This window comes from Myotis lucifugus, unplaced genomic scaffold (assembly GCF_000147115.1).
Source record: "Myotis lucifugus unplaced genomic scaffold, Myoluc2.0 scaffold_1, whole genome shotgun sequence".
Classification (NCBI taxonomy): domain Eukaryota; kingdom Metazoa; phylum Chordata; class Mammalia; order Chiroptera; family Vespertilionidae; genus Myotis; species Myotis lucifugus.
The window spans coordinates 13,127,592-13,142,545 of record NW_005871049.1 but is presented as its reverse complement, the minus strand read 5'-3'; the positions used below and the strand labels follow the sequence as shown (position 1 = coordinate 13,142,545).

The window sequence follows — 14,954 nt, the reverse complement described above, 5'->3', positions numbered from 1 at the left end:
CGTGTACTGGGCGCCCCGTAAGTGGGCGATGGTGATGGGAATGGAGACGAGCTAGTCTGGAGTGGGGGTAGTATCAGCTCTTACGAACTGAATGCGGTACTGCTTCCCTCCCCCCACCCTTTAAAAAAGCAGTCGCTTTACATGGGGGCACGAGAGGTGGAGGACGATTCGTTTCTACTTCATTCCCTTTCGTGGTAATGGCAGGATCAGGTATAAAATGCTCTTTTGTTTGCAGGGCAGCAATCAGGAGGAGCTGGTGCGGTCATTTCCTATAGTAGTTATGACCGAAGGGAATGAATAAGGAAAAAGGAATTTTTTTTGTTGTTGCACCGAATTAGACATAGCAAAACAAGTTATGTGGTTGTAAAAGGAATTAGCAGTCTAACTGCATTGTAACTATTTTAACTCAATCACTTCTCCCCGCACCCTCTCACAAGGTATTATTAATATTATAACTATTACAAAAACCATGCCATATCACTCAGGATTATAAAATCAGACCCATATCCCAAGTTGTGCCATATCAGAAAGGTCTTCCTTTATCAGCTAACCAGCTTGCTTGGTGACAGGTTTTAAGTAATCTTGAACTGCATACTAGAGAAAGTGGACCTTTGCTCTCCATGTTGGTTAGAATGAACAGAATTGAATATTTTTTACAATGATAAAGTCACCAGAAGGGACAGGCAAGGTTCAACCAGGAGAGAGACTGCAGCACAGAGAGGACCCTGGACCAACCACTTCAGAATGTTACCCTCCAGGAGCTTGCGTGCTAGGTAAACTTTTGCTTTTTAAAAGCCCTTAGAAGAAAACATTCTTTTTTTTTTTTTTTTTTTAAATATATTTTATTGATTTTTTACAGAGAGGAAGGGAGAGAGATAGAGAGTTAGAAACATCGATGAGAGAGAAACATCGATCAGCTGCCTCCTGCACATCTCCTACTGGGGATGTGCCCGCAACCCAGGTACATGCCCCTGACCGGAATCGAACCTGGGACCTTTCAGTCCGCAGGCCGACGCTCTATCCACTGAGCTAAACCGGTTTCGGCAGAAGAAAACATTCTTGATATAATATGTATTCAGTTGTGATTGTAATTTATAAACTAGTTTTCTCAAGATTAAAATTCAAGTGTCATATCGTATGGCATTTATTGGTTTGAAAGATCTTGGCTAGTGCATCTGATTGTCCCTAAGTAATCAGATTTTTCTGCACTTTTCTACCACAGAAGAGAAGGGAATCTGCAGAACTGCAGACCCCCACTCTGTAAATTCTGACCAGTGTCCTAGAATCAGAATTTTCCAGTTCATTTTGTAGAAGTTGTTTAACTACATACATTAATATGTAACTTGCATGTCTAATGGGATCATCCCAGATTGTCCTTTCAGTCTAAGCTATGTGGAGTTGATAGTTTATTGTATTAACAAAGAACATTTCCTGCCTGCGGTTAACCTTCCTACACCATGTTAACTACTAAGTTTATTTTCTGGAGTCATTTGCAATAGGTTATGGAATCTCCAGAGATGCAGAGCCTTCTTTTTCTAGTTAACATTTTTACTGTATGCCTACTGACTCTTAGAGCTGTAACTGACTGCAGCCCACTTGGAATCTCATCATTGATGACATTTCAGATAAAGTGGCATCTTTTTAATTGAGAAATCATAGCTTTTACACTTATTGCTGGAATAATTGAAATTATTGTCATTCCTGCCAACAAAGGCTATTTTCAACCCACAGAAAAAACTTGTTTGCTCTGGAAGGTTGGTGCCACATCAAACATGGCAGGAACATTTAAAAAGTCCTCATTATGTACAGTATATTCTGATTCTAATATGAATTCATTCATTAACTCACTAAATCACTTAACAAATATTTGTTGGCAACTTCTGAAGGGCCAGTGTCACGAAGCTCACAGCCTAGTAGGAGTAAACAAATGTTGATAAAATAGTCATACAGATAAATTGATAGGAAATTGTCACTCTGCAGGGTCACAGCCTAGTTCAGAAACCAGCATCCAGCCTAGTTGAAGTGAAGGGATGTCTGTGGAAGAACAGCTCAGATAGGGTTACCAGAGCCAGTAAACAGCATAGCAGTGGGGCATGGTCACCATCCTAGGTGGCAGGAATGATGTTGCTGGAGGCAGTGTGAGCTGGAGCCAAGCAGAAGGGGCTTGGACCTCTGAAAAGCAGCCACCCCTAGAAACTCAGACCACAGCAAAAAGGGAATGGGGAAAACATGCCACTGCCTCCATCAGTGGAACCCAACAGGCCAGCGGGGCAGGGTGTCCTGGCGATCTAGTCCCTAGGGATCAGCCTCCAAGGCGAGACCTGGGGGGTGGGGTCTAATTGAGAATGACCAGCACTAAATCAAAAGGAAAAGACCTTGACGTTGCTCACCCTAGTCAGGGGTCAGGGTAGGAGTAGGGCCAAGGAAAGATTCCCTGAAGAAGTGACACTTGAGTTGACAACTGAAGAAAGAAGAGATTAGCCTGTGAGGAGTAAAGGGAAGAGCAAGTTTTGGGTATCAGCTGTTGGACATTTTCTGGAAGAGCTCAGGACCTTTCTATAATGTGCATGCATCTGGACCAGTACACCATGGACTACTCATCAAATGAATGACAGATGGGTAGGAAACCTGCTCGGGGTGAATTGGCCAGGAGGGCTCAATGGTTCATGGTGCTTGGTAACTTGTGAGTGCAAAAGGTGCAAAAAATAGTGGGCCACAGTTTTAATTAAGTTATTCTCTTTTGGATACCAGGCAATATATGTAGGAATTGACACAATGATGAGTTTAAAACAAAAACAAACAAAAAAACCCCTCTGCTCATCTTGGCCAGGCCTGCGTCTTATCCACTGAGCCAAAACGGCTAGGGCCTTTAAGAGTTTCTTGGCATTCTTTCTCTTTTACATTTACACAGCATCTTCAAGCCCATTTATTAAATTCCACCAAAACAAAACAACAGCAGCAACAAAGACTTTTGGACTGTTGGGGTTTTGATTGAGAGTAAAGTCTATGAATAAATTTGGGCAAAATTGGTATTTTTATAATATTGAAACTAATGGTCCATGAACATGGTACGTTCCTCGATTTATATAGATCTTTTAAATTTTCTCTCAGTGATGTTTCTTTCTGCTTTGCTGTCCTCGTGCACAGAGAGGACCCACTTTATGAAGAGATCAGGTTCGAATAAAGGGGTGGTTCCCAGGCCTGCACACAAAAGCCTGTTTTTGTCGTGTGCAAATCAGGAATTTGTCTTTGAGACTAGGCAGTTTGCAATACTAACAGCTGTGGCAGGTACCACCTTGGGGTGTGGGGCCCCCAAGTGTGCTTCATGGCCAGTGGCTACAGGCAGTGCCACAGGGGAATTGGAAAGTTGCTCTTCTCACAGGTGTGTGTTCCCTACCCCTCAAGGGCTCTCCTCTTTTCCAGTTCTTCCCTTAGTAAGCAGACAGCTGGAGTCAAGCCCTAGACCAGCGGTTCTCAACCTGTGGGTCGCGACCCCTTTGGGGGTCGAATGACCCTTTCACAGGGGTCGCCTAAGACCATCGGAAAACACACATATAATTATTGTTTTTGTGATTAATCACTATGCTTTCATTATGTTCAATTTGTAACAATGAAATTGGGGGTCACCACAACATGAGGAACTGTATTAAAGGTCGCGGCATTAGGAAGGTTGAGAACCACTGCCCTAGACCAAGGGATGTGATTTGGGAAGTTTCTTCCTTTCTGAGCTTGATTTTTTTTATGTATGTATAAGATGGTTTAATAACCTCTCAGCAGTCAATGTGAGGATTTTGGGAGATAAGTGATGTCAAATACAGGAACTATAAAGAGCCATTCATAGTTGACACCCCATCATTTTCCTCCCCTTGCTGATGATCTCATGTAGGTGTTAGGAGGCAACTCCTCTAAGCAATTCACACCCGAGTGTGAGCAATTCAAGAGTTCTGCAGTTACAGAGACATGGCATTTTTAAAAGGGCGCTGTGAAAACAAATAGTATCTATCTGATGTTTAGGTAACTTAAAAAGTTAAGTCAAATATTCAGGCTTTTTGTAAAAGGTAGTTTTTGATCAGCAACTTTAAATTGTGTCTACATACCCTCTTTCTTCCCCCCTCCTTCCCTACCTGGACATGCGCATTTTGAAAGCTCTGCCAGTAAACACAGTACAGATGCTCCTCGATTTACCATGGGTTACACCCTGATAAAACCATCATAGGTTGAAAATATCCTACCTTGGAAATGCATTTAATACACTTAGCCAACTGAACATTGTAGTGTAGCCAACATTAAATGTGCACAAGCACTTACCATTAACCTGCAGTTGAGTAAAATCATCTAACACAAAGCCTTTTTATATTAAAGTGTTGAATATCTCATGTAATATTTTATGCATATCACTTTCTCAGCATTGTATAGTCAAAAATCGTAAGTTGAACCATCTTAAGTCAGGGATCCTCTGTACTCTCTCTCCCTCCCTCCCTTCCTCTATTCTTTCTCCTCTCTCTTCTCCCTCTCTCTCCTTGCACAAATGACTCTGATAGTGGCAGATGGGACTACCAGAGAGAGGACTGGGGTAGAAGACAGGGAGGGGCCACCTTCTCTCTGTATAGATACATGTGTAGATTTTGATAGAGATAGTGCAGCTATAGATAGATGGTTAATTAGTTAATTGGGACTTTGTAACTTAGAAGTATTGGTTCCAGTATAGTAGTCACCCCTTATTTGCAGTCTCCCCGCCCCCCCCCCCCCCCGGTTTTAGTTACCCCTTGTCAATCGCAGTAAAAAATATTAAATGGACAATTCCAGAAATAACCAGTTCGTAAGTTCTTAAATTGTGCACCATTCTGAGTAGGGTGATGAAATCTTGCGTTATCCTGCTTGGGGTGTGAATTATCCCTTTGTCCAGCAAATCCACGCTGTATGTGCTACCCATTCGAAAGTCACTTAGTAGCTGTCGTAGTTATCAGATCAACTGTCTAGTTAGTATCACAGTGTTTGTGTTCAAGTGGCCCTTATTGTACTTAATGGCCCTAAAGACATTCATGTAACTTTTATCACAGTCTATTGTTGTAATTGTTCTATTTTTTTAATTGTTCTGTTTTTTATTGTTAGCTATGGTTGTTAATCTACTGTGCCTAATATATAAATTTAACTTTATCAGAGGTATGTATGTATAGGAAAAACCAGATACAGGGTTCAGTACTATCCATAATTTTAGGTATTCACTGGGGTGGTGGGGGGTTCTTGAACTATTCCCCATGGATAAGGGGGAACCGCTGTAGTTAAATCAGAGAGCCATGAAGAAATCATTAACCCTTTTCCCCATTTCTTTGTGTTTTTGTTGTTGTTGCTTTCCTATTAGATGTGTGTTCTAGAAAGCTCAAAGGATAGGCCAGTTTTTGTTTTTTTAAGGTGTTCTGAAATTGTCAAATGGCTTCTGGTTTGCTTCAGAGGGCATCTCACAGTTTTGATTTCCACATCCCTAGGGAGCTAGGTTTCCTATTCGGTGGGATCCATTAAGGTTCTAACTCTCCATGGGAGGTCTGGAGAAGAAATTTTCATTGGGATGAATCAACTCTTCTGCCTTCTGTTTGGTCCAAGTTGTACAAAGCTTGGTGAAGAACTATCCAGTTCATGAGATGAGGTCTGTGAAATGCACCCCTAACCTTTCAGCTCAGGTATTCTGAGACTTGCTGGGCAAGTATTTGCTGGAGGAAGGTCAAGTAGAACATTGAGGACTTGAGCTCTGTTTGCACTCTAAACAAAAAAAAAAGTGAACCCTGTTTATTCATTTAGTTTTTTTTTTAGATTGTGTTTAATACTTCTTAATAAGGAAAATTATTTACATTTCAGTAGTACAAATGAATTTTTAGAATCTTCTTAGCCTAGGAGCCAAGGTAGTCTAATAAAAATAAGCAGGACTTAAGAAGTTTACATTTGGACTCTTTAATTTATTTACTCTTTTTTACTCCATTGGCATTTTATATTATTTACGTATCTATTACTATAATGAATAATGTAAAATACATTATTTCTAAAAGCATCTTCATAATAAATTTTCAAATCCCTAGGGTCTAAAGCTAAATTTCAAAAAGTCATTGTTAGTATAACCATATTATTTTATTAATGCTTGGTTATATCTTTTTCATTAACTTTACAATTAGCATAGACAGCATATGCAGGCAAAGGAGCGAACATTTGCTGAAATCTTTCTGTGATTTAGGCACGTGCGGAGAACTTTTCAACGTCAGTAACTTGGTTTTTATAACAACCGTAGGTTGGACACCTCTGCTATAAATGAGGGAACTGAGTGCTGGAGAAGTTGAGTCTTAACTTGAGACCATGCTGGTGTTAACAGGCAGAGCTTGGATTTGTACTTAATTTGGTCTAAATATAGAAAGAGAAGGATAAAAGCAAGATTAAAAAGAAGAGAGGAAGATGAAATTGGCATGCATCCTTTGGGAAGCTAAAGGAAATTGACCCCAGTCTTAGAAATACAGTCTTGAGTGTGGAAATGAAGAGAACAAGCCCAGTGGCTCAGTGGTTGAGTGTCTACCTATGAACCCGGAGGTCAAGGTTCGATTCCTGGTTGGGGCACATGCCCGGTGGTGGGCATGCAAGAGGTAGCCAATCAGTGATTTCTCTCTTATCATTGATGTTTCTATCTCTCCCTTTCCCTTTCTCGAAGTCTATATATATATTAAAAAAAGGAGATGAAGGGAACAAGCAGAGCAAGGCTTCATCTTCTCCCATGTTGTGATGTCACTGTTGTGATGTCACGGTCCAGTGCTGTATGGGTTCAGTAACATGCCTCTATACCAGAGAGGAAGTCTGGAAACTAACTCTAGATTTTTCTTAAAAAGATTCCCAAACTTTCCCCATTTGCAGGCTTCTAGTTAAACTGTCTTTAGGACGAAATATGGAGCCATTCCAAGTTATGTAATTAAGAGGCACTGAACCTTTGGATTTAGGACCAGACAAGGGAAAGGCTTGTTTGTATGGGCTTCCCACAAAGAAAACAAGTATCCATGTTTATAGTGAGGGAGGTCAATCTCAAAAAGTTACCGCTACCTGCCACAACCTTTTGCAGCAAGGATTCAGAATCTGGAGAAGGGGCCATGCGCAAATAGATATACTAGATAAGAAATATAAATTTAGCCCTAACCGGTTTGGCTCAGTGGATAGAGCCTCGGCCTGTGGACTGAAGGGTCCTGGGTTCGATTCCGGTCAAGGGCATGGACCTTGGTTGTGGGCACATCCCCAGTAGGGGGTGTGCAGGAGGCAGCTGATCGATGTTTCTCTCTCATCGATGTTTCTAACTCTCTATCCCTCTCCCTTCCTCTCTGTAAAAAATCAATAAAATATATTTTTTTTAAAAAAAGAAAGAAATTTAGAAGGCATGGGGGAAAGCCAGGCAGAGGCCTTACCCTCTAGTGGAGTGGCTCCCCGAATCTCCGGACCCATGGCTTTTTATTTACTGGAATACACATTTGCCCTTTAGCAAAGCAAACAAGCATATCAAAGGTAGAGTTTGGTAAACTGTGAAAGATTATCAGGTTAGGAGATTGCCTTCAGCCACCATTGCTTTTAGCCCTTGCTGAAGCCCCAACGTCCATCAGCCTTCTGAAAGACCTCTCGCATTTATTATGCAAACTACTTGTTGGTCTTTGCCTCCAGCAGCTACCAAAGGAGGAAAATGCAAATTTGACCTACAATATTGATTTTTATCAATGTAATTTGTGTCAAATGTCATAAGGATTTTCTTTATTTAGTATCTGCTTTTTTTTTCTCTTTGTGGATATAAAAATATTATTGTGCTTTTCCTAGGTTCATTGCAATAGTTTGGCTCCCCCAAACTTTTTTTTCTTTTAAAGATATTAAATGGGTGAGAATATCAGGAGGTCTTTGGATGACATGAAATCATATACAAGATTTATGGAATTAATTAGGAATGTAAATTTTTTGGAACTGAGGCCCCATCACTTTTCATCGGTTCCTTAACGTAGATTGTGAATCAAACTCGGAATTTTCCACCAAAGTGATTTTTAGGAATTTCTAGGTGCTTGCAACAGGAGTACTATAAATTGTAAGAAGTCTTGTACCATTTCCAGGTAATTCGATTATCCTTCCAACTAGTTAAAAATGTTGTTTGCTCTATAGTATTTAAACAATAGGAATATATCATTGTCTTTTAATAAAATTATAAAGTGTTAGTGCTTCTTTACATTTATCCCGGTACCCAGATGTGGGCCCTTTAACTACAGTTCCTGTAAGACCCTAGAGGTGTGAGTGCATGCTCACAGCTCATGTGTGCTGCAAGGTACATGCGTGAGTGCATATGTGTGAGTTGGGAGGATGCAGCTAGTGAGGGAGCAGAGGGCATGGACTGAACCGGTGAGGGGTATAGCCTCAGTCTCAGGCCCGATGTTGTCCTGGCTGCTCCCTTCTGGGCAGATGCCCCTCTCAGGGAGCCCTGGGGACCCCCACGCTCTGTAAAGTAGAGGACCCAGCTCTGACAGGCAACGGAGAGAAGGAGAGAAAATTGGGGTCTGAGTAGTACAGAACAGTGCGTTGGCATTTCCCTTTTGCACTCTAACATTCAGCTCTCAGCCTGGTCACTGGACCAGGACGCTAATCCTCAGGATAAAAACAGCAAACCCCCTTTCTTCCTGTTCTCTATTTCACAGTTGGATCACTTCTGATCTCTCAGATATGGCCCTGCCTGAGTGTAACCTGTGATCTTTAGGAAGAGGTGCCATATGCCCTCGGACTAACCACTTATTTGCTGTCACCTGTTTATCTGAGCTCACTGTCCCTGTCCCCTCCACACACACACACACCCTTCCTCATAAAAGCTAGTTTTCCCCTCTTCTGAAAACCTCCATCCTGATGGCAAATCCCATGGAGTCTTCATAAAGGCATCATGCAGTTTTTTGTTCTTTTTTAAAAAAGATTCATAAATTTACGGGCTGTTTTTTTTCAGGGCTCTGTTCACCATGGCTATATAATGAGGGTGTGTTTGACCAAGCAAGCTCTCCATGACTTTTTCACAACTTAAATAACTTAAGTTGTACCCTTGATAGAAATATCTATGAGGATATAATAACTTCAGCTAGCAGAGGACAGACACATCCTCCTCTTTTGTGTGTGTGTGTGTGTGTGTGTGTGTGTGTGTGTGTGTGGCCATTTCAGTTTGTCACAGGGACTGCCTATAATGGGATGGTATAGTTGTACTAAACTCTAGCATGTGTACTTTTAAAGGCCACTTACAGATTTCTGTTGTGCTTATAACCCACTTTTTTAAGGCTTAGATGAGCACAAAGATTTTATGAAGTCCTAAATAACTTATTCCCCCCTTGCTGTAACTCATCAGCGGTTCTCAACCTATGGGTCGCGACCCCTTTGGTGGTCGAACGACCCTTTCACAGGGCTCGCCTAAGACCATCCTGCATATCAGATATTTACATTACGATTCATAACAGTAGCAACATTACAGTTATGAAGTAGCAACGAAAGTAATTTTATGGTTGGGTCACAACATGAGGAACTGTATTTAAAGGGCCATAAGGTTGAGAACCACTGAGCTAGATCTTTGTCTTAAAGGATCCATAATGCTTACACAGAATAGAAGAGAGCATTTTCAAAAAGCTTAGTAAATGGGGATAATCATTTTTGAAATTGGATGGCCTTGGAAATGTCCTTCCAATAAAGTGTAAATGTCAAAGAGAATATCTGTGTGTTTTAAGATTGTTTATAGCAAGTATATTTATCTTTCATTGTAAATTGTATTGGCTGTGAAGGAGTTTAAAACTTTTTGGTGGTTGATAGCGAAAGGACTTTCTGGAATGGAAGGACACCCAGCAATATCCTTTCCTAAATGTGTGACCATGGTGCTTAACTTCTTTGAGGGTGTTTTTCATCTGAAAATGGGGATGGTTCCCCCTCCCCATAGCACATGTTTTCTGTGGGTGTCCAATGAAATACTGAAAGTCCTTTGACAGCCAAAGGCATGTCAGGTTTAATATGGTATGAGGATGCTGCGTTTCCAAATGAAGTCCTCTCTTAACAAAGTATCATCCATCTACTGCAGCGGCAGTATCAGAAATCTACTGAGCAGCCCTCAGTCCGGTGCTTTGCAAGGACTAGGTCAAAATAGTGTGCACATAAAACAGCCTCGCCCACAAGGAGCAGATTGCATTAGAAAGAAGGAAAGGAAGGACGAAGGGATGGGGGAAGGAAGAAGGAAGAAAAGGGAAAAGAAGAGAAGAGAAAGGAAAAGAAAGGAAAGATGTTTGGTTTAGTAACTGGGATGGTACATTGTCAGGCTACTTGTTTCTTTTTATTTTTTTTTAATATATTTTATTGATTTTTTTTACAGAGAGGAAGGGAGAGGGATAGTGAGTTAGAAACATCAATCAGCTGCTTCCTGCACACCCCCTACTGGGGATGTGCCCGCAACCAAGGTACATGCCCTTGACCGGAATCGAACCTGGGACCCTTCAGTCCGCAGGCCGATGCTCTATCCACTGAGCTAAACTGGTTAGGGCAGGCTACTTGTTTCTTAAATCCAGGTGAAACTATTCTTATTTCTTTGTAAGTAGAATAATGCATTAGTTGAATATCACACACAGTTAAACAGTCCTATGTACCGTGAGACTTTATGCACCTTTAGATTCTGTGTACTTTGTTTCTCGCACAAAGTAGGAAGCGGAGAGAAAGCCTGCTTAACTGTTCTGGAATGGGGGTGGGGGTAGGGGGGAGGGCAGCAGCTTTTGTCCAGGTTGCCTAAGTACAATCCGGAAGAACTTGGGTTTATAGAAATGAGTGTGTAAATGCATGTCATAAGCATTTAAATGTTGTTTAGTGCAAAGTTGCAGGGTGGTTTGCTGGAATTAACAGGGAGAATGAAGATCCAGGCATTAAGAAGTATCAAACTTAGTCCCCCCCAAACCCTGAAGGATCTAGAAAAACAGCTCTCAGAAAGAGAAATTTCTCTGGAATGACTCTTGTTTTCCTGGGCAAGTCTGGTCCTGATACCAACTAAATAAAGGAGGGATTAGTACTTGGATATTTAATAACTCCTGGCATTTTAAACCCAAATAATTATTTTTAAAAAGTTATCTTTATTGTGGAAAGTATTACAGATATGTCCCCCTTTTCCCCCCATTAACCCCCTCCACCATGGACCTGTTCTCCCCCCCACCCCCTCCCAGGCCTTCACCACACCATTGTCTGTGTCCATGGGTTATGCATATATGCATAAAGTTCTTTGGCTAATCTCTCCCCACCCACCCACCCCCACCTTTCCTCTGAGATTCATCAGTCTGTTCCATGCCTCTAGGTCTCTTGATCTATTTTTAAAAATATATATTTTTATTGATTTCAGAGAGGGAGGGAGGGAGAGAAACATCAATGATGAGAGAGAATCATTGATTAGCAAACCTCCTGCATGCCCCCTACTGGGTATTGAGCCCAACCGGGAATAGAACTGTGACCTCCTGGTTCATAGGTCTACGCTCAACCACTGAGCTACACTGGCCAGGTTGGATCTATTTTGTTCATGAGTTTATTTTGTTCGTTAGATTACACATATGAGTGTGATCATGTGATACTTGTCTTCTCTGACTGGCTTATTTCACTTAGCATAATACTCTCCAGATCCCTCCATGCTGTGTCAAAGGGTAAGAGATCCTTCTTTTTTACTGCTGCATAGTATTCCATGGTGTAAATGTACCACGGCTTTTTTACCCACTCATCTACTGATGGGCACTTGGGCTGTTTCCAGATCTTTGCCATTATAAATTACGCTGCTATAACATAGGGGTGCATACATTCTTTCTGATTGGTGGTTCATTTTTTTTGCCTGTTCTATGAAAGTGGAGTCTTCACCTCCATTGGGTTCTTTGCTGTTGTGATGGACAAGTTGAACTTAGGGAATGTAATTGAATGCAATTCCATTTTCACATCACAGAATCTCCTAGCATTAGTTGAGTTCATTAAAACTATGGGGATTTGTTCAAATTATGCATATCTCGAACATCTTAAAAGAAACAAAATAACTGATGTACACCTTGACCGTCATGACTTTTATGAGAGCTTCACATTCTCAGACCCAATGAGGTGTTTTCAGTGTGTTGGCCTGTGAAACCTGAAATGGGGGGGTGGGGGTGGGGGGGGGGAGAAACCAGAAACCAGTTAATGGCAACCCTCATGTAACTCAGAAGCTGCTTGAACTTGAGAAAATTGTTTCCTTTCCCCTTATATTGGAGAGAGGCCAACATTCCTGACTGTTATTGAACATGGTATTAAAAGAATGTGCCTGAAGTCTGTAGCCAGTGACCTTTATAATCACTGTACACTTTTGATGGGAAAGTATTTACCACAATACTTTCTTTAACTTAAGTGCAGTAAAATCTACTTGTTTTTAGCTTTAGCCTTGGCAACAGGCAAAATAGCACAATGACGTCCTGTATTGCCCCTGCAAATATTTTAAAAATAAATACACATGAGAATCCCCATATATATACTAGAGGCCTGATGCATGAAATTCGTTCACTAGAAGTATGGGAGGGGGGGTCCCTCAGCCCAGCCTGTGCCCTCTCGCAGTCCGGGAGCCCTTGGAGGATGCCCCCAAGGGGAGCGGGCCTAAGTGGCAGTCGGACATCCTTAGCACTGCCACAGAGGTAGGAGAGGCTCCCACCACCGCCACTGTGCTTGCCAGCCTTGAGCCCTGCTTTTGGCTGAATAGCGCTCCCCCTGTGGAAGCACACTGACCACCAGGGGGCAGCTCCTGTGTTGAGCGTCTGCCCCCTGGTGGTCAGTGCATGTCATAGCTACCGGTCGTTTCTCCATTCAATCAATTTGCATATTACCCTTTTATTATATAGTATTTGGTAGACTCTGGTTTTTTAAAGAACATTATATGTGGAGAAAGAGTTTCATTAGAAAAGGATAATACTGCTTCTGCAGGGCCATTGGGTAATGGAAGAGAGGTGTTGGAGGCGTAAAGAGAGGCCAGCTGATGTCTCAGCTGAGTCTACAGCATGCAGTGGATGGATGAGCTCTCTTTTATTTTGCCTTTTCTGTATTTTTACTCTCTGGCTAACTCATCACTCACTAATTCATTTATTTATTCACCCATTCACTCATTCATCCATGAAACAGATATTAGGTGTTTGCTACATTTTTTTAAACCAAAAATGCAGAAATATATGACAGCATCCCTATGTTTGAGAAACTGGATTCAGCAAGAATCTGCACAGATGTTTAAGACTGAAATTAATTTCTTGGTTTTTGTTGGGACTTAATGAGAGAGGCTGTGAAATGCAGATTGGATTGTGTGTGCCCTCTATGGAGAATTGTTATTTGTGCGGTATGAGGATATGCCATCATGGATTGTCCACCCTCTCATCCTAGGCCATAGGTGGTTTGAGACTGCCCCAGGCTGGGGTTTGAGAGCCTGGAAGTGAACACAGGAATGGGGTCTGGCTGCTCCCCAGCTGTGGGCAGTGACAGAAAGAGGGAGTCCAAGAAGCAAGACTCAGGGGTCAAAGAGTCTGACCCCCTCAGAGACTGGAAAATCAGGGTCAAGGCAGTCTTCATCTGGGGCAGTGAACAGAGGTAGCTCCTCTCAAAGATATTAACTAGTTCCAGCTGTGTTCTGTGTACTCGGGTGTCTACCTGCTGGGGGTCTGTGCGTACATCCTCAGGCTGAGTTCTCGATAATTTTTAAATTTGATATTTCATTTTTATGTTAATAATAATATGAAAATAAAATAATGTTTTAAAAAATATGTTTTTTATTGATTTCAGAGAGGGAGAGAGAGTGAGAAGATAGAAACATCAGTGATGAGAGAGAATCATTGATCAGCTGCCTCCTACATACCCGCTACTGGGGATTGAACCTGAAACCCGGGCATGTGACCTGACTGGGAATTGAACCATGACCTCCTGGCTCATAGGTGAACACTCAACCACTGAGCCACACGGCCGGACATAAAGTAATCTTAATACAAGTTATTTTGGGTTATTGGAATGACTACTGTAGGGCTAACACCTGGTGCTAGTGCTCAGGTTAGCACTTGCATTTATGACTGAGAGCAGCTTGAATACAAAAAAGATGCATTTTGCCCTAACCAGTTTGGCTCAGTGGATGGAGCATCGGCCTGCGGACTAAAGGGTCCCAGGTTCGATTCCGGTCAAGGGCATGTACCTTGGTTGCGGGCACATCCCCAGTGGGAGGTGTCCAGGAGGCAGCTGATCGATATTTCTCTCTAATCGATGTTTCTAACTCTCTATCCCTCTCCCTTCTTCTCTGTAAAAAGTCAATAAAATATATTTAAAAAAAAAGATGCATTTGGCCAAAGGAAGGTCCATTAATGCACAACACACTACACAAGGTTTTCTGAATTTGAATAGAGGAAAATGAGAGTCACCACATTGCATAGCGAAAGGTAATGCAGAAGCTGAATTCCAGGAACCTGTGCAGTGTTCCCTATGCAAGTGACAGTTTACTGTCAACAAAGCAACCTCATTGTTCACTATAATTAATGAGATCTTTGCAGGCTTTTGTTAGTTTTATAATTTTGCTGCATTTGATTTGAAAATATATTTTGGTTTTCTAATTATAAATGAGCTTTGTGCATAAGAAGTTTTTACTTGGATTTATGTTTGTATGTATTTAAATAACACCATTTGAAGAAAAAAGAAAAGGTGATATGAGGTGGGGTTGTGAGACTGTTTCTGTCTTTAAGGTTTGTAGTTCACATTTGGGAAACTGAAAGAGAGAAGAGACTAGAAAAGATGATTCTTAGCTCCCCCTCAAGCCTCCCCTAAATTCTTGAAGTTAATGATTAATGTTCTCAGCAAAGAATGCCTTTGACACAGTCACGAAGACGCTCTGAAAAATGTAAATATTTTTAATAACAATACATTTATTTATAGGGTTCAAAGAG

The 14,954-nt window shown here is 41.5% G+C and overlaps 1 protein-coding gene across 2 annotated transcripts in view; it reads left to right on the top strand.

Annotated features, from left to right (window-relative positions):
• The first annotated feature begins 639 nt into the window (after positions 1–639).
• TBC1D9 (TBC1 domain family member 9) overlaps positions 640–14,954 on the top strand; it is an 82,928-nt gene continuing 68,613 nt past the window's right edge. For both annotated transcript variants that reach the window (XM_023754599.1, XM_023754601.1), the window contains exon 1: positions 640–773. In XM_023754599.1, coding sequence (XP_023610367.1) covers positions 659–773 — 115 coding nt within the window. In that variant the 5' untranslated portion in view covers positions 640–658. The remainder of the gene's footprint in view (positions 774–14,954) is intronic.